Here is a 27459-nt window from a genome sequence, read left to right on the forward strand (position 1 = left end):
AATCATTTTATCTGGGTATTTTGATATAATAATATCGTCAGGCACTGTATTAGACACCTTATTTCTTAGGGGCTTTCCCAAAGCATAAGCAGAGTCTCATTTTCGCGCCGGTGTGGCGCACTTGTTTTTGAGAGGCATGGCATGCAGTCGCATGTGAGAGGAGCTCTGATACTTAGAAAAGACTTTCTGAAGGCGTCATTTGGTATCGTATTCCCCTTTGGGTTTGGTTGGGTCTCAGCAAAGCAGATACCAGGGACTGTAAAGGGGTTAAAGCTTAAAACGGCTCCGGTTCCGTTATTTTAAGGGTTAAAGCTTCCAAATTTGGTGTGCAATATTTTTAAGGCTTTAAGACACTGTGGTGAAAATTTGGTGATTTTTGAACAATTCCTTCATGTTTTTTCGCAATTGCAGTAATAAAGTGTGTTCAGTTTAAAATTTAAAGTGACAGTAACGGTTTTATTTTAAAACGTTTTTTGTACTTTCTTATCAAGTTTATGCCTGTTTAACATGTCTGAACTACCAGATAGACTGTGTTCTGAATGTGGGGAAGCCAGAATTCCTATTCATTTAAATAAATGTGATTTATGTGATAATGACAATGATGCCCAAGATGATTCCTCAAGTGAGGGGAATAAGCATGGTACTGCATCATTCCCTCCTTCGTCTACACGAGTCTTGCCCACTCAGGAGGCCCCTAGTACATCTAGCGCGCCAATACTCCTTACTATGCAACAATTAACGGCTGTAATGGATAATTCTGTCAAAAACATTTTAGCCAAAATGAACCCTTGTCAGCGTAAGCGTGGCTGCTCTGTTTTAGTTACTGAAGAGCATGACGACGCTGATATTAATATCTCTGAAGGGCCCCTAATCCAATCTGAGGGGGCCAGGGAGGTTTTGTCTGAGGGAGAAATTACTGATTCAGGGAACATTTCTCATCAGGCTGAATCTGATGTGATTACATTTAAATTTAAGTTGGAACATCTCCGCATTTTGCTTAAGGAGGTATTATCCACTCTGGATGATTGTGAAAAGTTGGTCATCCCAGAGAAACTATGTAAAATGGACAAGTTCCTAGAGGTGCCGGGGCTCCCAGAAGCTTTTCCTATACCCAAGCGGGTGGCGGACATTGTTAATAAAGAATGGGAAAGGCCCGGTATTCCTTTCGTCCCTCCCCCCATATTTAAAAAATTGTTTCCTATGGTCGACCCCAGAAAGGACTTATGGCAGTCAGTCCCCAAGGTCGAGGGAGCGGTTTCTACTTTAAACAAACGCACCACTATACCCATAGAGGATAGTTGTGCTTTCAAAGATCCTATGGATAAAAAATTAGAAGGTTTGCTTAAAAAGATGTTTGTTCAGCAGGGTTACCTTCTACAACCCATTTCATGCATTGTCCCTGTCACTACAGCTGCATATTTCTGGTTTGATGAACTGATAAAGGTGCTCGATAGTGATTCTCCTCCTTATGAGGAGATTATGGACAGAATCAATGCTCTCAAATTGGCTAATTCTTTCACTCTAGACGCCACTTTGCAATTGGCTAGGTTAGCGGCTAAGAATTCTGGGTTTGCTATTGTGGCGCGCAGAGCGCTTTGGTTGAAATCTTGGTCGGCTGATGCGTCTTCCAAGAACAAGCTACTAAACATTCCTTTCAAGGGGAAAACGCTGTTTGGCCCTGACTTGAAAGAGATTATCTCTGATATCACTGGGGGTAAGGGCCACGCCCTTCCCCAGGATAGGCCTTTCAAGGCAAAAAATAGACCTAATTTTCGTCCCTTTCGTAAAAACGGACCAGCCCAAAGTGCTACGTCCTCTAAGCAAGAGGGTAATACTTCTCAAGCCAAGCCAGCTTGGAGACCAATGCAAGGCTGGAACAAGGGAAAGCAGGCCAAGAAACCTGTCACTGCTACCAAGACAGCATGAAATATTGGCCCCCGATCCGGGACCGGATCTGGTGGGGGGCAGACTCTCTCTCTTCGCTCAGGCTTGGGCAAGAGATGTTCTGGATCCTTGGGCGCTAGAAATAGTCTCCCAGGGTTATCTTCTGGAATTCAAGGGACTTCCCCCAAGGGGGAGGTTCCACAGGTCTCAGTTGTCTTCAGGTTCCCTGAAGGGACAGATTTCTGCCTTGTCGGTGTTACTTCACAAAAAACTGGCAGCTGTGCCAGATGTTCAAGCCTTTGTTCAGGCTCTGGTTAGAATCAAGCCTGTTTACAAACCTTTGACTCCTCCTTGGAGTCTCAATTTAGTTCTTTCAGTTCTTCAGGGGGTTCCGTTTGAACCCTTACATTCCGTTGATATTAAGTTTTTATCTTGGAAAGTTTTGTTTTTAGTTGCAATTTCTTCTGCTAGAAGAGTTTCAGAATTATCTGCTCTGCAGTGTTCTCCTCCTTATCTGGTGTTCCATGCAGATAAGGTGGTTTTACGTACTAAACCTGGTTTTCTTCCAAAAGTTGTTTCTAACAAAAACATTAACCAGGAGATTATCGTACCTTCTCTGTGTCCGAAACCAGTTTCAAAGAAGGAACGCTTGTTGCACAATTTGGATGTTGTTCGCGCTCTAAAATTCTATTTAGATGCTACAAAGGATTTTAGACAAACATCTTCCGTGTTTGTTGTTTATTCAGGTAAAAGGAGAGGTCAAAAAGCAACTTCTACCTCTCTCTCTTTTTGGATTAAAAGCATCATCAGATTGGCTTACGAGACTGCCGGACGGCAGCCTCCCGAAAGAATCACAGCTCATTCCACTAGGGCTGTGGCTTCCACATGGGCCTTCAAGAACGAGGCTTCTGTTGATCAGATATGTAGGGCAGCGACTTGGTCTTCACTGCACACTTTTACCAAATTTTACAAGTTTGATACTTTTGCTTCTTCTGAGGCTATTTTTGGGAGAAAGGTTTTGCAAGCCGTGGTGCCTTCCATTTAGGTGACCTGATTTGCTCCCTCCCTTCATCCGTGTCCTAAAGCTTTGGTATTGGTTCCCACAAGTAAGGATGACGCCGTGGACCGGACACACCTATGTTGGAGAAAACAGAATTTATGTTTACCTGATAAATTTCTTTCTCCAACGGTGTGTCCGGTCCACGGCCCGCCCTGGTTTTTTAATCAGGTCTGATAATTTATTTTCTTTAACTACAGTCACCACGGTACCATATGGTTTCTCCTATGCTATTATTCCTCCTTAACGTCGGTCGAATGACTGGGGTAGGCGGAGCCTAGGAGGGATCATGTGACCAGCTTTGCTGGGCTCTTTGCCATTTCCTGTTGGGGAAGAGAATATCCCACAAGTAAGGATGACGCCGTGGACCGGACACACCGTTGGAGAAAGAAATTTATCAGGTAAACATAAATTCTGTTTTTTCTCAAATCCAATCCTTAAGGGAAGGTAGGGCCACAGCAGGCTGCTGTGGCAAGGTGCTGTAGTTTATTAACCGGTTGTTTGCTTTAGGCTGCTCCGGTTTGGGCATTACAGGGTTAATCAGGCTGAAACTTGCTGTGCAATCATATTGAAGCATTAGGCACATACTGTAAAAATTTCAAGAGATTTGGTTCATTTTTCACCGTTTTGTAAAATTGTGTGCGCTTTTATTATCTTAAAGGCACAGTACCATTTATTGCAAATTGTATTTTTTATTGCATAAAGTGTTTTTCCAAGCCTGCTTGTGTATAATACTAATCTGTTAAACATGTCTGACACTAAGGAAAAGCCTTGCTCTATGTGTTCAGAAGCCATGGTGGAACCCCCACTCAAAATGTGTCCCAAGTGCACTAATGTGTCTATACACTTTAAAGATCATATTGTGTCACTTAAAAATATAGCCCTAGATGATTCTTTGACTGAAGGTAATGAGGATAGTCCGCCTTCCTCTCCCCATGTGTCATCACCAGTTACGCCCGCTCAAGCGATACCTAGTACCTCTAGTGCATTAGCACCTATTACATTGCAACAACTGGCGGCAGTCATGGATAATTCCCTTGCGGCCTTTCTATCCAAACTGCCAGTTTTTCCTAAAAAGCGCGATAGCTCTGTTTTGAGAACAGATGAGGAGCAGTCGGAAGCTTTGGGAGGTTTATCTGATGTACCCTCACAACACTCTGAAGTAGGGGCGAGGGATGTAATGTCTGAGGGAGAAATTTCTGACTCAGGAAAAGTTTCTCAGCGGGCAGAATCAGATTCACTTGCATTTAAATTGGAACACCTCCGCGTACTGCTTAGGGAGGTCTTATCAACTCTGGATGATTGTGACCCTATGGTGGTCCCAGAGAAATTGTGTAAAATGGACAAATATCTAGAAGTCCCTGTATACACTGATGCGTTTCCGATCCCTAAGAGGGTGGCGGATATTGTTGCTAGGGAGTGGGAAAGACCAGGTGTACCTTTTGTTCCCCCACCTATCTTTAAAGGGCCACTGTAAGTAAATATTTTCTATGCCTGTTACTAACTAACTACCCCAAATACGCTTTTTATCAATAGCATTTCATTAACATATCTCTACCGTATATCAGAAATCTTGTCTGCAAATTTAATTGTTTTCCAAACCCACTCCGTGGGTATCCTTTGCTCTGTACCAATACGTTTACAATACCTAGGTTTCAAAATGGCGCTTTAAACACAAAGTTATTGGTTTAAGTATTTTGAACATGCAGTGCTGAAAATAGTGGGCAGGATAACGTGACATCATCGGCGAATAAAAGATATAACTTTTAGAACGTTATGAAACTTCGTTTTGGAGAAAATATAGGCCAGTAGGTTTAATTAATGTTTATTAACTTTAATATGTTAGTTGTTTAACTTAAAAATTATAACAGAAAGTAATCCTTTAAGAAAATGTTCCCCATAACTGATCCCAGGTGGGACGCGTGCCAGACGGTCCCTAAGGTAGAGGGGGCAGTTTCAACACTAGCCAAGCGCACAACCATACCAATTGAAGACAGTTGTGCTTTCAAAGATCCTATGGATAAAAAATTAGAAGGTTTACTAAAGAAAATATTTGTTCAACAAGGTTTCCTTCTACAACCTATTGCCTGCATTATTCCTGTAACTACTGCAGCGGCTTTTTGGTTTGAGGCGCTGGAGGAGTCGCTCCAGAGGGAGACTTCGTATGACGAGGTCATGGATAGAATTAATGCTCTAAAATTGGCTAATTCTTTTATCACAGATGCCGCTTTGCAATTAGCTAAGTTAGCGGCGAAAAATTCTGGTTTTGCCATCATGGCGCGCAGAGCGCTTTGGCTTAAATCATGGTCGGCCGACGTGTCGTCTAAAACAAAATTACTGAATATTCCTTTCAAGGGAAAGACCCTTTTCGGGCCCGAGTTCAAAGAAATTATTTCGGATATCACTGGGGGAAAGGGCCATGCCCTCCCGCAAGATAGGCCTTTTAAGGCTAAAAACAAGGCTAATTTCTTCTGTTATGTGCGATCAGTCCACGGGTCATCATTACTTCTGGGATATAACTCCTCCCCAACAGGAAATGCAAGAGGATTCACCCAGCAGAGCTGATATAGCTCCTCCCCTCTACGTCAGTCCCAGTCATTCTCTTGCACCCAACGACTAGATAGGATGTGTGAGAGGACTATGGTGATTATACTTAGTTTTTATGACTTCAATCAAAAGTTTGTTATTTTACAATAGCACCGGAGCGTGTTATTACTTCTCTGGCAGAGTTTGAAGAAGAATCTACCAGAGTTTTTTACTATGATTTTAACCGGAGTAGTTAAGATCATATTGCTGTTCTCGGCCATCTGAGGGAGGTAAAGGCTTCAGATCAGGGGACAGCGGGCAGATGAATCTGCATTGAGGTATGTAGCAGTTTTTATTTTCTGAATGGAATTGATGAAAAAATCCTGCTATACCGTTATAATGACATGTATGTATACACTTCAGTATTCTGGGAATGGTTTTTCACCGGAACTACTCTGTTAAAGGTCACTAATCCTTTTAATAAATATTGTCATGTTAAACGTTTTTGCTGGAATGTAGAATCGTTTACATTGCTGAGGTACTGAGTAAATAAATGTTTGGGCATTATTTTCCACTTGGCAGTTGTATGCTTTAAATTGTGACAGTTTCGTTTCTCCTCACTGCTGTGTGTGAGAGGGAGGGGCCGTTTTTGGCGCTCTTTTGCTACGCATCAAAAAATTCCAGTCAGCTACTATTATATTTCCTGCATGATCCGGTTCACTGACAGATCTCAGGGGTCTTCAAACTTCTTTGAAGGGAGGTACATTCTCTCAGCAGAGCTGTGAGAATTTTTATTGACTGTGAATAAAAACGTTACTCTATAATTTTTTATGTCAAATTTAGTTATTTACTAATGGGAACAAACCTTTGCTAAAAGTTGTGTTATTTTAAACTTGATGCTATAACTGTTTTTCAGTTCATTATCTCAACTGTCATTTAATCGTTTAAGTACCTCTTTGAGGCACAGTACGTTTTTGTTAAAAAAGATTATAACCAGGTTGCAAGTTATTGCTAGTGTGTTAAACATGTCTGACTCAGAGAATGATATCTGTGTCATTTGTTCCAATGCCAAGGTGGAGTCCAATAGAAATTTATGTACTAACTGTATTGATGCTACTTTAAATAAAAGTCAATCTGTACAATGTGAACAAATTTCACCAAACTGCGAGGGGAGAGTTATGCCGACTAACTCGCCTCACGCGGCAGTACCTGCATCTCCCGCCCGGGAGGTGCGTGATATTATGGCGCCTAATACATCTGGGCGGCCATTACAGATAACATTACATGATATGGCTACTGTTATGACTGAAGTTTTGTCTAAATTACCAGAACTAAGAGGCAAGCGTGATCACTCTGGGGTGAGAACAGAGTGCGCTGACAATACTAGGGCCATGTCTGATACTGCGTCACAGCTTGCAGAGCATGAGGACGGAGAGCTTCATTCTGTGGGTGACGGTTCTGATCCAAACAGATTGGATTCAGATATTTCAAATTTTAAATTTAAGTTGGAGAACCTCCGGGCATTACTAGGGGAGGTCTTAGCGGCTCTCAATGATTGTAACACCATTGCAATACCAGAGAAAATGTGTAGGTTGGATAAATACTTTGCGGTACCGGCGAGTACTGACGTTTTTCCTATACCTAAGAGATTAACTGAAATTGTTACTAAGGAGTGGGATAGACCCGGTGTGCCGTTCTCACCCCCTCCAATATTTAGAAAGATGTTTCCAATAGACGCCACTACTCGGGACTTATGGCAAACGGTCCCTAAGGTGGAGGGAGCAGTTTCTACTTTAGCTAAGCGTACCACTATCCCGGTAGAGGATAGCTGTGCTTTTTCAGATCCAATGGATAAAAAATTAGAGGGTTACCTTAAGAAAATGTTTGTTCAACAAGGTTTTATATTGCAACCCCTTGCATGTATCGCGCCGATTACGGCTGCGGCAGCATTTTGGATTGAGTCTCTGGAAGAGAACCTTAGTTCATCTACGCTAGACGACATTATGGACAGACTTAGAGTCCTTAAACTAGCCAATTCATTCATTTCGGAGGCCGTAGTACATTTAACCAAACTTACGGCTAAGAACTCTGGATTCGCCATACAGGCACGTAGAGCACTGTGGCTAAAATCATGGTCAGCTGATGTTACTTCTAAGTCTAAATTACTTAATATACCTTTCAAAGGGCAGTCTTTATTTGGGCCCGGGTTGAAAGAAATTATCGCTGACATTACAGGAGGTAAGGGCCACGCCCTACCTCAAGACAAAGCCAAAGCTAAGGCTAGACAGTCTAATTTTCGTCCCTTTCGGAATTTCAAACCTGGAGCAGCGTCAACCTCCTCTGCTCCAAAACAGGAAGGAGCTGCTGCTCGTTACAGGCAAGGCTGGAAACCTAACCAGTCCTGGAATAAGGGCAAACAGGCCAGGAAACCTGCTGCTGCCCCAAAGACAGCATGAACCGAGAGCCCCCGATCCGGGACCGGATCTAGTGGGGGGCAGACTTTCTCTCTTCGCTCAGGCCTGGGCAAGAGATGTTCAGGATCCCTGGGCGCTGGAGATCATATCTCAGGGATACCTTCTAGATTTCAAATTATCTCCCCCAAAAGGGAGATTTCATCTGTCAAGGTTGTCAACAAACCAGATAAAGAAAGAAGCGTTTCTACGCTGTGTACAAGATCTGTTATTAATGGGAGTGATCCATCCAGTTCCGCGGTCGGAACAAGGACAAGGGTTCTACTCAAACCTGTTTGTGGTTCCCAAAAAAGAGGGAACTTTCAGGCCAATCTTAGATTTAAAGATTCTAAACAAATTCCTAAGAGTTCCATCGTTCAAAATGGAAACTATTCGGACAATCTTACCTATGATCCAAAAGGGTCAGTACATGACCACAGTGGATTTAAAAGATGCTTACCTTCACATACCGATTCACAAAGATCATCAACGGTATCTACGGTTTGCCTTCCTAGACAGGCACTACCAGTTTGTAGCTCTTCCATTCGGATTGGCTACGGCCCCAAGAATTTTCACAAAGGTTCTGGGTGCCCTTCTGGCGGTACTAAGACCGCGAGGGATTTCGGTAGCTCCGTACCTAGACGACATTCTAATACAAGCTTCAAGCTTTCAAACTGCCAAGTCTCATACAGAGTTAGTTCTGGCATTTCTAAGGTCGCATGGATGGAAAGTGAACGAAAAGAAAAGTTCTCTTTTTCCTCTCACAAGAGTTCCATTCTTGGGGACTCTTATAGATTCTGTAGAAATGAAGATTTACCTGACAGAAGACAGGTTAACAAGGCTTCAGGATGCATGCCGTGTCCTTCATTCCATTCAACACCCGTCAGTGGCTCAATGCATGGAGGTGATCGGCTTAATGGTAGCGGCAATGGACATAGTACCTTTTGCACGCCTACACCTCAGACCGCTGCAATTGTGCATGCTAAGTCAGTGGAATGGGGATTACTCAGATTTGTCCCCTACCCTGAATCTGAATCAAGAGACCAGAAATTCTCTTCTATGGTGGCTTTATCGGCCACACCTGTCCAGGGGGATGCCATTCAGCAGGCCAGACTGGACAATCGTAACAACAGACGCCAGCCTGCTAGGTTGGGGCGCTGTCTGGAATTCTCTGAAGACTCAGGGATTATGGAATCAGGAGGAGAGTCTCCTTCCAATAAACATTCTGGAATTGAGGGCAGTTCTCAATGCCCTTCTAGCTTGGCCCCAATTAACAACTCAGGGGTTCATCAGGTTTCAGTCGGACAATATCACGACTGTAGCTTACATCAACCATCAGGGAGGGACAAGAAGCTCCCTAGCAATGATGGAAGTATCAAAGATAATTCGCTGGGCAGAGTCTCACTCTTGCCACCTGTCAGCAATCCACATCCCGGGAGTGGAGAACTGGGAGGCGGATTTCTTGAGTCGCCAGACTTTTCATCCGGGAGAGTGGGAACTTCATCCGGAGATTTTTGCCCAAATACTTCGACGTTGGGGCAAACCAGAGATAGATCTCATGGCGTCTCGCCAGAACGCCAAACTTCCTCACTACGGGTCCAGATCCAGGGATCCGGGAGCGGTTCTGATAGATGCTTTGACAGCACCTTGGAACTTCGGGATGGCTTATGTGTTTCCACCCTTCCCGCTGCTTCCTCGATTGATTGCGAAAATCAAACAAGAGAGAGCATCTGTGATTCTAATAGCGCCTGCATGGCCACGCAGGACTTGGTATGCAGATCTAGTGGACATGTCATCCTGTCCACCTTGGTCTCTACCTCTGAGACAGGACCTTCTGATACAGGGTCCATTCAAACATCAAAATCTAACTTCTCTGAAACTGACTGCTTGGAAATTGAACGCTTGATTTTATCAAAGCGTGGTTTTTCTGAGTCGGTTATTGATACCCTGATCCAGGCTAGGAAGCCTGTTACCAGAAAGATTTACCATAAAATATGGCGCAAATACCTATACTGGTGCGAATCCAAACGTTACTCCTGGAGTAAGGTTAGGATCCCTAGGATATTGTCTTTTCTACAAGAAGGTTTAGAAAAGGGTTTATCGGCTAGTTCATTAAAGGGACAGATTTCAGCTCTGTCCATCTTGTTACACAGGCGTCTGTCAGAAAATCCAGACGTCCAGGCCTTTTGTCAAGCTTTAGCTAGGATCAAGCCTGTGTTTAAAGCCGTTGCTCCGCCATGGAGTTTAAACTTAGTTCTTAACGTTTTTCAAGGTGTTCCATTTGAACCCCTTCATTCCATTGATATAAAATTGTTATCTTGGAAAGTTCTGTTTTTAATGGCTATTTCCTCGGCTCGAAGAGTCTCTGAGTTATCAGCATTACATTGTGATTCTCCTTATCTGATTTTTCACTCAGATAAGGTAGTTCTGCGTACTAAACCTGGGTTCTTACCTAAGGTAGTCACTAACAGGAATATCAATCAAGAGATTGTTGTTCCATCCTTGTGTCCAAATCCTTCTTCAAAGAAGGAACGTCTTCTACACAATCTGGATGTAGTTCGTGCCCTCAAGTTCTACTTGCAGGCAACTAAAAATTTTCGCCAAACTTCTTCCCTGTTTGTCGTTTATTCTGGACAGAGGAGAGGTCAAAAAGCTTCTGCTACCTCTCTCTCCTTCTGGCTTCGTAGCATAATACGTTTAGCCTATGAGACTGCTGGACAGCAGCCTCCTGAAAGAATTACAGCTCACTCCACTAGAGCTGTGGCTTCCACTTGGGCCTTTAAGAATGAGGCCTCTGTTGAACAGATTTGCAAGGCTGCAACTTGGTCTTCGCTTCATACTTTTTCCAAATTTTACAAATTTGACACTTTTGCTTCTTCGGAGGCTATTTTTGGGAGAAAGGTTCTTCAGGCAGTGGTTCCTTCTGTATAATGAGCCTGCCTATCCCTCCCGTCATCCGTGTACTTTTTGCTTTGGTATTGGTATCCCAGAAGTAATGATGACCCGTGGACTGATCGCACATAACAGAAGAAAACATAATTTATGCTTACCTGATAAATTCCTTTCTTCTGTTGTGCGATCAGTCCACGGCCCGCCCTGTTTTTTAAGGCAGGTAAATATCTTTTAAATTATACTCCAGTCACCACTTCACCCTTGGTTACTCCTTTCTCGTTGATTCTTGGTCGAATGACTGGGACTGACGTAGAGGGGAGGAGCTATATCAGCTCTGCTGGGTGAATCCTCTTGCATTTCCTGTTGGGGAGGAGTTATATCCCAGAAGTAATGATGACCCGTGGACTGATCGCACAACAGAAGAAAGGAATTTATCAGGTAAGCATAAATTATGTTTTTCGTTCCTTTCGCAACTTCAGGAGCGGTCCTGCTTCAACCTCTGCAACCGCAAAGCAAGAGGGTAACACTTCACAGCCCAAGGCAACCTGGAAGCCTTTGCAGGGCTGGAACAAGGGTAAACAGGCCAAGAAGCCTGCAGCTGCTACTAAGACAGCATGAAGGGGTAGCCCCTGATCCGGGACCGGATCTGGTAGGGGGCAGACTCTCTCTCTTTGCTCAGGCTTGGGCAAGAGATGTTCCCGATCCCTGGGCATTAGAGATCGTTGCTCAGGGATATCTTCTAGAATTCAAGGACTCTCCTCCAAGGGGAAGGTTCAACATTTCTCGTCTGTCTACAGACCAGACAAAGAAAGAGGCGTTCTTATGCTGTGTAGAAGATCTACTCAAGATGGGAGTGATATATCCAGTTCCAATTACAGACCAAGGACTGGGTTTTTACTCAAACCTGTTTGTGGTTCCCAAAAAGGAAGGAACTTTCAGACCAATCCTGGATCTAAAAATTCTAAACAAATTCCTCAGAGTTCCATCTTTCAAGATGGAGACCATTCGGACAATCTTACCGATGAACCAGGAAGGTCAATATATGACTACCGTGGATCTAAAGGATGCGTACCTTCATATTCCTATCCACAAAGATCACCATCAGTTCCTAAGGTTCGCTTTTCTGGACAAGCATTACCAGTTCGTGGCCCTTCCCTTCGGGTTGGCCACCGCTCCCAGAATTTTGACGAAGGTGCTAGGGTCCCTTCTAGCGGTACTAAGACCGCGGGGCATTGCAGTAGCACCCTATCTGGACGACATCTTAATACAGGCATCGTCTTTTCCCAGAGCCAAGGCTCGTACGGATATTGTTCTGGCCTTTCTAAGGTCTCACGGGTGGAAGGTGAACACCGAAAAAAGTTCTCTGTCCCCGCTCATAAGGGTTCCCTTCCTGGGAACACTAATAGACTCGGTAGAAATGAAAATATTTCTGACGGAGGTCAGAAGGTTAAAGCTTCTAAGTACTTGCCGAGCTCTTCATTCCATTCCTCGGCCATCTGTAGCTCAGTGCATGGAGGTAATCGGATTAATGGTAGCAGAAATGAACGTAGTCCCTTTTGCTCGAATTCATCTCAGGCCGCTGCAATTGTGCATGCTCAGACAGTGGAATGGAGATTATGCAGATTTGTCTCCTCAAATCCAACTGGACCAGAAAACCAGAGATTCTCTTCTCTGGTGGTTGTCTCAGGATCACCTGTCTCAGGGAATGTGCTTCCGCAGACCGGAGTGTATCATTGTAACGACCGACGCCAGTCTGTTAGGCTGGGGCGCGGTCTGGGGCTCCCTGAAAGCTCAGGGCCTATGGTCTCGGGAAGAGTCTCTTCTCCCGATAAACATTTTGGAACTGAGAGCGATATTCAACACGCTCCAGGCATGGCCTCAGCTAGCGGCAGCCAAGTTCATCAGATTTCAGTCGGACAACATCACGACTGTAGCATACATCAATCATCAGGGAGGAACAAAGAGTTCCTTAGCGATGAAGGAAGTAACCAAGATAATCAGGTGGGCGGAGGATCACTCTTGCCATCTATCTGCAATTCACATCCCAGGAGTAGACAACTGGGAGGCGGATTTCCTAAGTCGTCAGACTTTTCACCCGGGGGAGTTGGAACTCCACCCGGAGGTATTTGCTCAGCTGACTCAGCTATGGGGCATTCCAGAGTTGGATCTGATGGCGTCCCGTCAGAACACCAAACTTCCTCTTTATGGATCTAGGTCCAGGGACACCAAGGCAGCATTGATGCTCTAGTAGCGCCTTGGTCCTTCAATCTGGCCTTTGTCTTTCCACCGTTTCCTCTTCTCCCTCGGCTGGTAGCCAGAATCAAACAGGAGAAGGCCTTGGTAATTCTGATAACACCTGCGTGGCCACGCAGGACTTGGTATGCAGACCTTGTGGACATGTCATCTGTCCCACCATGGACACTGCTAATGAGGCAGGATCTTCTAATACAGGGTCCATTCAAGCATCCAAATCTAGTTTCTCTGCAGCTGACTGCTTGGAGATTGAACGCTTAATTCTATCCAAGCGTGGGTTCTCTGAATTAGTCATAGATACTTTGATCCAAGCTAGAAAACCTGTCACCAGGAAAATTTACCATAAGATATGGCAGAAATATCTTTGTTGGTGTGAATCCAAGGGTTACTCGTGGAGTAAGATTAGGATTCCAAGGATATTGTCTTTTCTCCAAGAAGGATTGGAGAAAGGTTTATCAGCTAGTTCCTTAAAGGGGCATATATCCGCTCTGTCTATCCTCTTACACAAGCGTCTGGCAGAAGTACCAGATGTTCAAACGTTTGCACAGGCGTTAGTCAGAATCAAGCCTGTCTATAAACCTGTGGCTCCTCCATGGAGTCTAAATTTAGTTCTTTCAGTTCTTCAAGGGGTTCCGTTTGAACCTTTACATTCCATAGATATTAAGTTATTATCTTGGAAAGTTTTGTTTTTGGTAGCTATATCTTCTGCTCGAAGAGTTTCAGAATTGTCTGCTTTGCAGTGTAATTCACCCTATCTGGTGTTCCATGCAGATAATGCAGTTTTGCGTACCAAACCTGGTTTTCTTCCTAAAGTTGTTTCTAATAAGAACATTAACCAGGAAATCATTGTTCCTTCCCTGTGTCCTAATCTAGCTTCTGAGAAGGAACGGCTTTTACACAATCTTGATGTGGTTCGTGCTTTGAAATTCTATTTAGAAGCAACTAAGGATTTCAGACAAACATCATCTTTGTTTGTTGTCTATTCTGGTAAGAGGAGAGGTCAGAAAGAGACTGCTACCTCTCTTTCCTTCTGGTTGAAAAGCATCATCCGATTGGCTTATGAGACTGCTGGGCAGCAGCCTCCTGAACGGATTACAGCTCATTCCACCAGAGCTGTGGCTTCCACTTGGGCCTTCAAGAATGAGGCTTCTGTTGAACAGATTTGTAAGGCAGCAACTTGGTCTTCACTGCATACTTTTGCCAAATTTTACAAATTCGATACTTTTGCTTCTTCGGAGGCTATTTTTGGGAGAAAGGTTTTGCAAGCAGTGGTGCCTTCTGTTTAGGTTACCTGTCTTGTTCCCTCCCTTCATCCGTGTCCTAAAGCTTTGGTATTGTTATCCCACAAGTAAGGATGAATCCGTGGACTGGATACACCTTGCAAGAGAAAACAGAATTTATGCTTACCTGATAAATTACTTTCTCTTGCGGTGTATCCAGTCCACGGCCCGCCCTGGCAATTAAGTCAGGTTAAAATTTCTTGTTTAAACTACAGTCACCACTGCACCCTATGGTTTCTCCTTTTTCTCCTAACCGTCGGTCGAATGACTGGGGAGCGGAGCCAGAGGGGGAGCTATATGGACAGCTCTGCTGTGTGCTCTCTTTGCCACTTCCTGTAGGGAATGAGAATATCCCACAAGTAAGGATGAATCTGTGGACACAAGTAAGGATGAATCTGTGGACTGGATACACCGCAAGAGAAAGTAATTTATCAGGTAAGCATAAATTCTTTTTTTTTTTTCTTAGTCTATTTTATTTCCCTGTACACTGTATTGTGGCAGCCATCATCCAATTACAGACTCCTAAAAGTATATACTGTGAACTCTTGGACATACTTAGTAGGTGCTGGTGCCTCAAAGTCAGCTTACAAAACAAAAAACACTGTGCACTATTTGATAATGGAGGCAAGGTAACCAAATTTTTGTTTTAGTGCAAGTTCTGTATAAATCATGAAACTTTATTAAAGGGACATGTAAGCCAATTATTTTTTCTTTTATAATTTATATCGAGCTTGCTATTTTAATCAGCTTTCTTCATTTATTTTTTATACATTTTTCTTTTTACTCTTAGGTATCTTTTGTTGAAAAGCAGGGAATACAAGCTCAGGAGTGTGCCTGCGTTTGGTACACTATATGGCAGCGGTTTTACAAGAATGTTATCCATATTCATGAGCACTAGATTGCAGCACTATTTGGAAACTTTTTTTTAAATCACTTAATCCACTTACTTTGTGAATTAATTTTGTAAAAACATAAATTATGACTTACCAGATAATTTCCTTTCCTTCTGTATGGGAAAAGTCCAGAGCTGCATCCCCCATTTCCTCATAACCCCAGTCAGTCTGCCAAGGGAACAAGAAACAGTAGGAGAAACATCAGGTGGAAAAGGTGCCAGAAGAATAAATTTAAATTTAGGGCCGCCCAACGGAGAACACGGATGGGAGCTGTGGACTCTTCTCATACAGACGGAAAGGCTGGTAAGTTATAATTTATGCTTTCCTTAATATGGGAAGAGTCCACAGCTGCATTCCTTACTTATAGGAAACATATACCCAAGCTCTAGAGTACACGGAATGCTAACGGGAGGGAAAAATAGAGGCGGACCCTAATCTGAGGGCACCACAGCCTGCAAAACCCTTCTCCCGAAGGCTGCTACAGCAGAAGCAAAAACGTCAAACTTGTAAAATTTTGAAAAAGTATGTGAGGACCAGGTAGCCGCCTTACAAATCTGATCCTTAGAGGGGCCTCATTTTTGAAGGCCCAAGAGGAAACACTGCTCTGATAGAATGAGCCGTAATCCTCAGAGGAGGTTTGTCCCGCTGACTCTATGCTATACGAATGACACTCCTCAGCCAAAAAGATAAGGAAGTCGAAGAGGCCCTCTGACCCCTACGCTTCCTTGAAAGGAGAACAAACAGCGAAGTTCATCTAAAGTTCATCGTGGCCTGAACTTCAAGGCACAAACCACATCCAGAATTACATTATAAATGTTCCTTCGACGAAGTAGGATTAGGACATAAGAAAGGAACCACAATCTCTTGATTGATGTTGCGTAATGACACAACCTTAGGAAGAAAACCTAACTTGGTTCGTAGAACAGCCTTATCAGCATGGAAAGGCAGATAAGGAGGGACGCATTGCAAGGCAGCAATCACAGATACCCTATGCGCAGAAGCAATAGCCAGTAGAAAAGGAACCTTCGAAGACCACAATTTATTGTCTACTTCATGCACAGGCTCCAATGGATCCCGTTGCAAAACACTAAGAAAATGACTTAAACTCCTAAGAGTATCATTAGATCTAAATACAGGTCTGATCCTAGCAGAGCCTTAACAAAAGACTGCAAATCTGGAGGCTCAGCAAACCTCTTGTGCAGTAACACAGACCTGGGCCAAAAACTGTCCCCTCAGGGGACTTGCAGAAAAGCCCTTCTCCAATTCATCCTGGAGAACAGAATAAGTAGGTCCTCCACACTTTGATAGATACGACGAGCAACCAGCTTACGAGCTCGAATGAGAGTAAAAATAACTCTCAGAAAACCCTCTCTTGGCTAGGACTAAGCGGTCAATCTCCCCGCAGTCAGCCTCAGATAATCTAGACATTGATGAACAAAGAGACCTTGGTCAGCAATCCCTGCAACAAGGCAACTTCCACGGAGGAGATGATGACATCCCCACTAAATCCGCAAACCATATCCTTCTCGGCCAAGACGGAGCAATCAGAATCACTGACTCCTGCTTGATTCCAGCCCCTACACTAGGAAGTTGTGGTAACGGCCGGAAATATAAATTAGGCTGAACCTCCAAGGCACCGCTAATGCATCTGTTAGCTCCGCCTGAGGATCCCTGTACCTCGAGCCATATCTGGGTAGCTTGGTATTGAGACTTCATAAGATCCTCCTCTTGCAAATCTCCACAAACACCCGGGATGGAGAGACCATTCCCCCGGATGAAAGGATCGTCTGCTGAGGAAAGCCGCTTCCCAGTTGTCCAAACCCGGAATGTGGATCGCTGACAGCGAACAAACGTGGGTCTCAGCCCACTTCAGAATCCGAGATACTTCCCTCATAGATAGTGAGCTTCTCATTCCTCCCTGATGGTAGATGTAAGCCACCGAGGTTATATTGTCTGATTGGAATTTGATAAACTGGGACAAACCCAGCAGAGACCAAGCCTTCAGAGCATTGTATATTGCCCGAAGATCCAAAATGAGATTGGGAGATCGGACAGATCCGATTATCGCCGTTCCACGGCTTCAGCATGAACAGTTGCAACTGTCTGAGGTGAAACCTGGCAAAGGAATGATATCCATGCTGGACACCATGAGACCAATCACCTCCATACACCTAGCCACAGATGGTCTTAAAGAAGGTCTGGAAAGCAAGACATGTTGAAGCTAGCTTGCAACGTCACAGGTCCGTTAGAATATTCCGATTCTAATATAGTACCCATGATTCTATCCTGGTTCTTGATACAAGAGAACTCTCTCTATTTATCTTCCATCCATGGGATGAAGAAGACAGAGGAGAGATTCCGAATGGTCCACTCTTCGAAAAATGTCTTGTAGCCGTAGCTAGACCAAAGGGAAGTGCAATAAACTGGAAGTGCTGGTCCAGGAACGCAAACCTTAAGAAATGGAAGTGGTCCTTGAGGATTGTACGTGAAGGGAGCATCCTTCAGATCTAAACTGCCCTTCTCGAATGAGGAGATAAATGGACCTATTGTCTCCATCTTAAACGAGGGGACATTTAAAAACTTGTTTAAGGACTTTAGGTCCAGAATCGGACGGAAAGTTCCCTCCTTCTTCAGGACCACAAAAAGTTTTGAATAGTATCCCAAACCTCTCACTGCGATAGGCACCAGGACAATAGCTCCTAAGAGAACAGAACCCTTACGCCCCCAAGAAAGGCTCTCCTCCTTTCTGGTCAGAAAGACAGAAGAGAGAGGAGTAATCTGCCCTTGGATGGCTGAGCCTTAAAACGTATCTTTTAACCCTGAGCTATGACATCCAGGATCCTGCACCCTGAACCAAGCAACAGACTGCCCCTACACAATCCAGAAGAGGACCGGGGACCGCCCATTCATGCCGACTTAGACTCAGTGGGCTTCTTGCTCTGCTTGGATTTATTTCAGGACTGAGCCTGCTTCCAAGAGCTCTTGTTTTGCTCTGGCCTAGCGGAGGACTGCTGACCTGGGCTTTATCAGAACAAAAAGAACGAAAATTGTCCCTTAGACTAGTTCATATTCTCCTGCGGTAGGAGGGCACCCTTTTGCCCCCTGTGACCGTGGAGATAATTGAGTCCAGGCCTGGACCAAACAAATTCATTCACTAAAAGGGGAGGGAAAGAAGTCTAGACTTAGAAGTAGTATCCGCAGACCATGACTTCAGCCAGAGCCAGATGGGCCTGAACAGAAAAAGCTGAAGCTGTAGCATTCAGACGAATAATCTGCATATTTGCATCACAGATAAAAGAATTAGAGACCTCAAGGCCTTAATTCTTTCCTGAAGAACGTTGAGGGGACCCTCCCCCTCGATCAAATCCTTTAAGGAGTCGCAACAATAGGTAACTGCTCCAGCAACCGAGGCAACAGCCTCCGCCTGTTAAAAAACAAATATCCCGTATGTTAAAACCTCTTTCTTAAAGGGACAGTCAACACCAGAATTTTTGTTCTTTTAAAATATAGATAATCCCTTAATTACCCATTCCCCAGTTTTGCATAACCAACACAGTTTTAATAATACACGTTTTACCTCTGTAATTACCTTGTATCTAAGCCTATGCAGACTGCCTCCTTATTTCAGTTATTTTGACAGACTTGCATTTTAGCTGTCTCCATGGTAAACTTGCATTTTAGCCAATCAGTGCTCACTCCTCGATAAATTCACGTGCATGAGCTCAATGTTATCTATATGAAACACATGACCTAACACCCTCTAGTGGTGAAAAACTGTCAAAATACATTTAGATTAGAGGCTGCCTTCAAGGTCTAAGAAATTAACATATGAACCTCCTAGGTTTAGCTTTCAACTAAGAATACCAAGAGAACAAAGCAAAATTGGTGATAAGAGTAAATTGGAAAGTTGTTTAAAATTACATGCCCTATTTGTATCATGAAAGTGTTTTTTGGACTTGACTGTCCCTTTAACAGAGTTTCCATCTTTTATCCATGGGCTCCTAAAACCAAGAGCTATCCTCAAGCGGGATAGTAGTACGTTTAGTAAGGGCGAAGATAGTGCCATCTCTTTTAGGGACGGAACCTCACAACTCCATAGAGAGTCCAGGACCGGGAACAATTTGTTAAAGGGAAAAGAGGGGAAAAAGGAATCCAATCCTGTCCCATTCATTCTTAATAATGTTCGCCAACTAACAGGAGCAGGGAAGGATAAGGTACCACCCTGTCCTCAAACTCAATCCAATTTAGGAATCAAATGTTCATCAGGCAATTTGGCCTCAGGAACCTCTGAATTTGCCAAAAACTTCTTTTAGAAGAAAGCACAAATTCCTGAAACTAAAGTCTGGTTCCTCCGCAGCCGGAGGTTTAGAGGCAGCAGACTCCGACCCAGAATATTCATACTCTGAAGTCTCAGAAAGAACTTCATCCTCGGATAACCGTAACAGTTAAATCCAATAAATTATCTGATGTACTCTGAGGAGTGCAATATGTAACCTTGCGCTTGGCAGGGCGAGGTAAAGCATTAAAGGCCGCAGACACTACCGTCTAAACTGTGCAGTAACATCTGGTGAAAAAAAAGCCCCCTCCAGATGAAGGATCAGCAAAGCTACGGGTGTGTAGAGAGAGAAGAGTGTAGGGTACGCACCTCACTGGACGACAACTCCTCAGAGGTGGATGGCTCAGTGGTATCAAACATGTTTGATATTATCACATTATCAAGGCCTATGGAACATAATTGAGAGGGCGGATCTAAGGCCTCCTCACAATATAAATAGGAATTACTCTTAGGAATAAAGGGAGTACCCTCTAAAGTAACAGAATCCTCCATCACTAGTCCAATAAGCGGAGAACTATAGAAAATAAAACAATCTTATTTTATTCACAAACATGGCACCCTTATACCCCAATGGCATTCCCCACCTCCTATGACCCATACAGTACAGAGATTTATGACTCCTCTCTGATAAACACTCAGTCAGGAAAGAGGGAATGAAAACTGCGCAATGCAGGACTGTCTTTGCTATGAGAAAAAGCAGTTCCTTTTGCCAAATTCCATCTCAGACCGCTTCAGCTGTGCATGCTGAGACAGTGGAATGGCAATTATTTGGATCTGTCTCAACGGATTTCTCTGGACAACCGGTCGAGAGAATTGCTCTCTTGGTGGCTCTGTCCAGATCACCTGTTCCCAAGGGACATCCTTCTTGAGACCATCCTGGGAGATTGTGACTACGGACACAAGTCTATCAGGATGGGGAGCTGTTTGGGGTGCCAAGAAGGCACAGGCCTGTGGACTCAAGAGGAATCTCTCCTCCCGATCAACATTTGGAACTTCGAACGATATTCAATGCTCTGAAGGTTTGGCCCCTTCTGGGTTTGTCTCAGTTTATCAGATACCAATCAGACAACATAACCTCAGTGACTTACATCAACCATCAGGGGGGAACAAGGAGCTCCCTAGCAATGAGGGAAGTATCTTCGATTCTGGAATGGGCGGAGGCCCACTACGGCTCGCTGTCAACGATCCACATTCCGGGTGTGGACAACTGGGAAGCGGATTTCCTTAGCAGACAATCCTTTCATCCGGGGGAATGGTCTCTCCATCCCGAGGTGTTTGCGGAGATTTGCAAAGATGGGGGGGCGTCTGTGTCCTAATCCTTCTTCTGCGAAGGATCGTTTACTTCATAATCTGGATGTTGTTCAAGCTTTGAAGTTTTATCTTCAAGCTACTAAGGATTTTTGACAAACTTTGTCCTTGTTTGTTATCTACGTAAGGGTCTGAAGGCTTCTTCGACTTCCTTATCTTTTTGGTTGAGGAGTGTTATACGCTTAGCTTACGAATCAGCGGGACTTAGACCTCCTCAAAGGATTACGGCTCATTCCACTAGAGCGGTGGCTTCCTCTTGGGCCTTTAAGAATGAGGCCTCTATAGATCAGATTTGTAAGGCAGCTACCTGGTCCTCCTTACATACATTTTCAAAATTCTACAAATTTGACATTTTTGCTTCGGCTGAAGCAGATTTTGGGAGAAAGTTTTTACAGGCTGTGGTGACCTCAGATTAGGGTCCCCTTTTCTTTATCCCTCCCATTATCATCCAGTGTCCTCTAGAGCTTAGGTATAGTTTTCCCAACAGTAAGGAATGATGCCGTGGACTCTCCTCATATTAAGAAGGAAAACATAAATTATGCTTACCTGATAATTTAATTTCCTTCTGAATGAGGAGAGTCCACGGCCCCCGCCCGTATACTCTGATGGGCGGACCAAAATTTGTTTTTCTCTTCCGGCATCATTTATACCCTGATATTTTTCCTACTGTTCCTTGTTCCCTTGGCAGAATGACTAGGATATGAGGGAAGTAGGGGAAGTATTTGAGCCTTTGGCTGGGGTGTCTTTGCCGCCACCTGGTGGCCAGGTTCAGTTTTCCCAACTGTAAGGAGTGATGCCGTGGACTCTCCTCATACAGATCTTGTCTTTGCAACATTGTGATATTGTGGATGTGCTCTCTTTAAAAAAAATGGATTAAACAGTGCTGTAAGTCAGACTTCTTCTATTTTAGCACCCTCTAGCAGGTAAACATTTTAGGATTACCTTAGAGATGAGAATATATATATATATATATATATATATATATAATGCTATAGTTCAGACATTCTGAAAGTTACTAGTGTATATCCCAGGTTTGAAAAACTGATTCAAATTTTCAAATTCTGCTCATGGCAGCACATTAAAGGGACACTCAAGTCAAAATGAACTTAAATGATTCAGAAAGAGCATGCAGTTTTAAGACACTTTCCAATTTTTTATTTCAATAATCAAATCTTTTTATATTCACACTTTCTGGAGAACAACCTCCTACTGAGCATGTGCACAAGCAGGGTATTTGTATTCTAGTCTGTGATTGGCTGATGTCTGTCACATGATTAAGGGAGCTGGAAAATGGGAGAAAAATTTATTTGACAGAAAAAAAATCTTCAAAATACGTGTTATTGCATTGTCATTTTGTTATGCACTTGTTAATTATTCATCTCTATTGTATTAAGTGGTCCTTTAAATATACTTGTTTTATTCATAGAGACTTTCAGTTTGGGCATATGGATGGAAGCGACTACATTAATAGCCTTCTTATGGAGTAAGTGTATCCTTGTCCTTTATTATTTTTCTTTCTTTCTTTACAACAGGATTTGTGTCTTGTCCGTCTTTAAACTTTTGTAAGAATGTATAGCACTACAAGTTTAATTAATTTGTCTAATTTTGTATAATTACAGAAATAAACTTGCCATGTAATTTTCTAAATATATTAAACATTATTGACCTAAATGTTCATTTCTACATTGGTGCTATCTCCGACCCCAACGCTAATTTCTTAACTTACTCAAAATCTAAGAGGTCCATGTTTACTACAATCTTGCTGAAGTACTGTGCACTTGTATTGTTTTTATGAAGTTGTTTTAATTGTTTATTATGTTCATATTTATCTTCAGTGAACTTAATGTACCTACTTTTGTTGTGCTGAACACATCAAATCAACAGTATTTTCTACCAAGCAAAGGAATAGAAAACACAGAAGACATGATTCAATTTATTAATAGCATTCTGGATGGAACAGCAGATGTGAGTGAAAATTCAATGTTTGTTATTTGTATTTTTTTAAATATCTTTCAGAATTGGTTATGAACTGGTAGTTGTGACAAGCGTTAAGAATTATTTGATGTGCCGCTATATAGATGTATACACACGCACTGTATGTGGACACTCATACTAATTGTTGGGTTCAGATGTTTCAGCCACACCCATTTCTAACAAGTACACATAATCCAGCACATAGCAGTAAAATCTCCATAGACAAACGTTGGCAGTACAATGGGTCATACTGTATAGCTCAGTGACTTTAAAAGTGGCACTATCATAGGATGCCACTTTGTGATTCTGCCCTACTAGATTTCTCCCCGTCAAATGTAAGTGCTATTATTGTAAAGTGGAAATGTCTTGGAGCAACAACAGCCGAGCCATGCAAACTCAGCTGCCAAATACCGAAACGCGTGGAATTGTGTTGCATCACTCACTACAGAATTCCAAGCTGCCTCTTGAAGCTACATCAGCACAAAAACTGTGCGTAAGGAGCTTTATGAAGTGGGTTTCCATGGTCGAGCAGCTGCACACAAGCCTCACTTTAACATTTGTAAGGCTAAGGGTTGACTTAAGTGGTGTAAAGCGTGCTTCCACTGGTCTTTGGAGTAATGTTCTCTGAAATGATTAGTCACGCTTTACTATCTGGCAGTCTAATGGAACAATATGCATTTTGTGGTACTAGGAGGACTCTGCCTAAGTGTATGCATTGTGAGGACAGATATTGGTCTGGGGCTGTTTTTCAGATTTTGGGCTAGGCCCTTTTGTTCCAGTGAACTGTCATGTTAATGCTACAACATACAATGATATTTTAGACAAATGGGTGCTTTCAAATTTGTGGCAACAATTTGGGAAAACATTTTCCTGTTCTAGCATGAATGTGACCTTGTGCACAAAGTAAGGTCCATGAAGACGTGGTTTGACGAGTTTGGTTTAAAGGAATTCAAGTGGCCTGGTCAGAGCCCTGACCTCAAATCCATTGAACGCTTTTAGGTTGAATTATGAATGCCTCTGCCAGGCTCATCTTCCTTACACGTCGCTCTTCATCTGCTGCACCTCTCTGCCAAACTTTTCACTGGCTTCCTCTAGGATTAAACACAAAATTCTCACTCTGACACACAAATCCCTCAACTGCACTGCTCCCCCCCTACATCTCAGACCTTGTCTCCAAATACTCTCCCTCCTATCCCCTTCGCTCCACTGATGATCTCCTACTCTACTCCTCTCTTATTAACTCCTCACATTCCCGTTTACAAGACTTTTCCAGACTGGATCCTATCTTATGGAACTCTCTGCCTCGCTCCACAAGACTTTCCCCTAGTTTTGAAAGCTTCAAGTGCTCCCTGAAGACTCTACTATTCAGAGATGCATACAACCTTAACTAACCTTCCTATCTCCACTGCTATCCCCTTAAACTCCATAGCACGTAAGCCTATGAGCCCAGGTAATTGTAGTTCACCTTCATAAGAGCCGACTACAACAGTGCAACTCTTGGCAGGGCCCTCTACCCATTTGATCCCTGTAAATGCTATTTAGTATACAACCTATGTTTATAGCGCTACGGAATCTGTTGGCGCTCTACAAATACCTGATAATAATAATAGTAATTAGAACACCAATGGCAAGCCAGACCTTGTCCAATATTAGTGCCTTTTGGCTGAATGGGCACACATTTCTATAAACACACTCTAAAATCTGGTGGAAAGCCTTCCAAAAAGAGTGGTGGCTGCAGAGGAGGGGACAACTCCATAATAATCCCCATGGTTTTGGTGTGTGTATGTTTGTTTGTTTGTTTGTATGTATGTTTATGTAAATATGTTTGTGTCTGTGATTAAAAAATACAATTCTCCAGCTTTTTTACATCCATGTTTTATCTACACTTTTTCTTTCTTAAAGTGGTGAGAGTCCACAATTCCTTACTGTTGGGAATTCATCACCTGGCCACCAGGAGCTTTAATATCTACTACCCATATTTCTCACATATTCCGTGCTTCACAGCCAGACACAGCAGCAGAGTTAAGAATTAAAAACTACCCTGTCATACGTTTTTCTGAGTCACTTAACTGTACAGCTGTTTTGTGCACAGATCAGATGTTTGTGCACAAGAAGTAATCCAGATTTAATTTTTAAGTTATTAATTATCTTTTATTAACGTCCCTTTATTCAGTACATTTTGGGTTTGTGTACTGTATATGCTTGTATGTATTTGTGGGGTGCTTTAGGTGTGGAGTCTTTTATGAGGTACTAGCTCCTTTAAGTCCCACACACTAACTGTGACAAGCTTCCTTAGGGCTCCAAATTGGTGCCCTGCGGGGGAGCGGTGGCAGAGTGCAGTTTGTTTGCTTATTTGCATTGAGAGGGGAAAGCATTTTTCCTCCACAAGAGGACTCTTGGCACGCTCTCAGCCTCTTCTCTTCATTGTGCTTGCGGTCTTTAAGCATCAACAGTAGCCCTTACGTGCTGCAGACATTGTGCAGTTGCCAGATCGTCTGTACTGTAGGGGGTAAGAACTCTATACCGGAGTGGGGGTGGTAGTGTAGGAATATTGCATTAGGTACATCACAAAACATGAGAATCAAAAAAAAAAGGGAATGAAAAGTCAGTAGTAGACCTCCATAAAATACTGGGTCCTATGAGTTCAAATTATGCATAACAATAATGCCGTTACAAGTGTGGGTATATTACCCAACGTAAACCATACAGTCAATGTAGACTCCACTCCCCTATAGCCAAAAGCCCTTGGTAGTAAATAACCACAATCTCACCATATAGCCGCATTCCTCATGTCCGCTTCAGGTGGGACTTAGTCGGTGGGAAATTAATTCCTCTCGCTTACCTCAGCGTAGAACACTCTGTCGGGTACTACCACCACATGTAGGACTCCCGCAGCTCCTCTGATCCACGAGGAAGGTATCGTTGTGATGACGTGACGTTGACACAAGCAGCCAATAGTGGAGGAGGTGTCTCCGAAATGACAGCAATGATAAAGGAAGTTCAGATGATCCGTTTGTAAAACAAACAAAACTTTATTATTCCATTAAAAGCAGTGGAAAAAGCAAGCATCCGCACAGAGAGAGCGCAACACGAATCTGGCTTACGCGTTTCGGCTTAATTCCGTAATCATAGCCATTGGTGTCAGGATCTCACTTCTTGTTATTTAAAACAAGTAGAAAGCACCCATTGGTTAAAACATAATCACTAATAACGCCCCCTCTGTGCATAATAGACTCTTAAAACAACACGCTATAAATGTCATTAGCAATGTGGATAATAAGAAGCATTAATAGAAAAAATATTCATATAATATACATAAGTAATTCGATGTATAAGCAATAGTACAGAATATAACCCAAAGATTAATCACATGTCACACACATATCAAATATCGGGTGCAAACAAAATAATAAATCTCTTAGTTTTAGGAATTCTAGATATACTATTGTAGTATCCCAAACCTACTCTTATTTCTAATTGTGTTATCTATTAACCTCAAAAACAAAAACCTTATGTATATAGAAACCTTATGTATATGGAGTGGGTACCTAAATCCCAAATGTTATGGGTATGCTTATATTATATTATAGATAGTTGCAAACCAGTATAATCACAAATGGGTAACATAAAATATTCATATATAAACCCCTATGGATATACAAAGATATATATACAAATGCAGGAACAACATTGTTGCCCTTAAACCATTGACGCAAAACGAATACGGAAAACCTATCTTTTTATACTAAAGTCAAGTACATATAGTAGTACAATAGTGAGCTAGAGATAGTAAAATTTCCAAGGTAAACCCATAAAAGCTAATATGAAAATATATGCAATTTACAAGAGCATCATAGCTACCTATAGAACTTTCAAACTACAAGTCAAACTATTGTTAGTCATTATATTTTTGGAATTAGTCCAAAATTAGATAATGGGAGAGAAAATATAAATGTATTTATATTTAATTTAATTATATTTAACACTTAGCAGAACGTACTGGAAAAAGAGGCAATGCACACCCCTTATATAAATGCTAATCATTCCCAGTAATTTATGAGGTCATATTTAGAATTCAGACCCCTGGGAATGCGTGTGCATAACCTATGAATCCAATACATCTCTCTCTTGGCCAGAATCTGTTCAAGGTCACCTCCTCTCTTGGGAGTCCTCACTTTTTCAATAGCACACCATCTTAGAGAGTCTACTTTGCTGTCATGTCTACTAGCAAAATGTTGTACAAGTGGGGTGGTTAATCGTCCCTGTAAATTGGTTGACAAATGTTCACGTATACAGGAATTAACGTCCCTGCTGTTATTTATTTAGATTAGTTAATTAACAATCTTTACATCAAACTCTAGCCCAATGTTCATCTAAATAAACTTTGGCAGAAAATACACTTACTAGATCTCATCTAGCTGTTTTGAAATGGCCACCTGACTCCTCCTTCTCTGACGTCTCCCAAAAGCTTGAGTTGCAGCACTAGTACAGGAACTTCTCGTCCCTGCTCGCTCCTTTCATTCAGCTCCTTTCATCAATCTCATGGCTGACTGATATGACAAAGATCCCACAATCTAATACTTTATAGAGGAGAGGGAGAAAAAGA

General features: G+C 42.7%; 1 protein-coding gene across 1 annotated transcript in view; it reads left to right on the forward strand.

Moving 5' to 3' along the window:
• The window catches only part of LOC128660829 (protein disulfide-isomerase TMX3), a 203601-nt gene that overhangs the window by 111985 nt on the left and 64157 nt on the right, over window positions 1-27459 (forward strand). Inside the window, exons 5-6 of the mRNA XM_053714875.1 lie at window positions 22306-22362; window positions 22715-22844. Coding sequence (XP_053570850.1) covers window positions 22306-22362; window positions 22715-22844 — 187 coding nt within the window. The remainder of the gene's footprint in view (window positions 1-22305; window positions 22363-22714; window positions 22845-27459) is intronic.

Source organism: Bombina bombina, chromosome 5 (assembly GCF_027579735.1).
Source record: "Bombina bombina isolate aBomBom1 chromosome 5, aBomBom1.pri, whole genome shotgun sequence".
Classification (NCBI taxonomy): domain Eukaryota; kingdom Metazoa; phylum Chordata; class Amphibia; order Anura; family Bombinatoridae; genus Bombina; species Bombina bombina.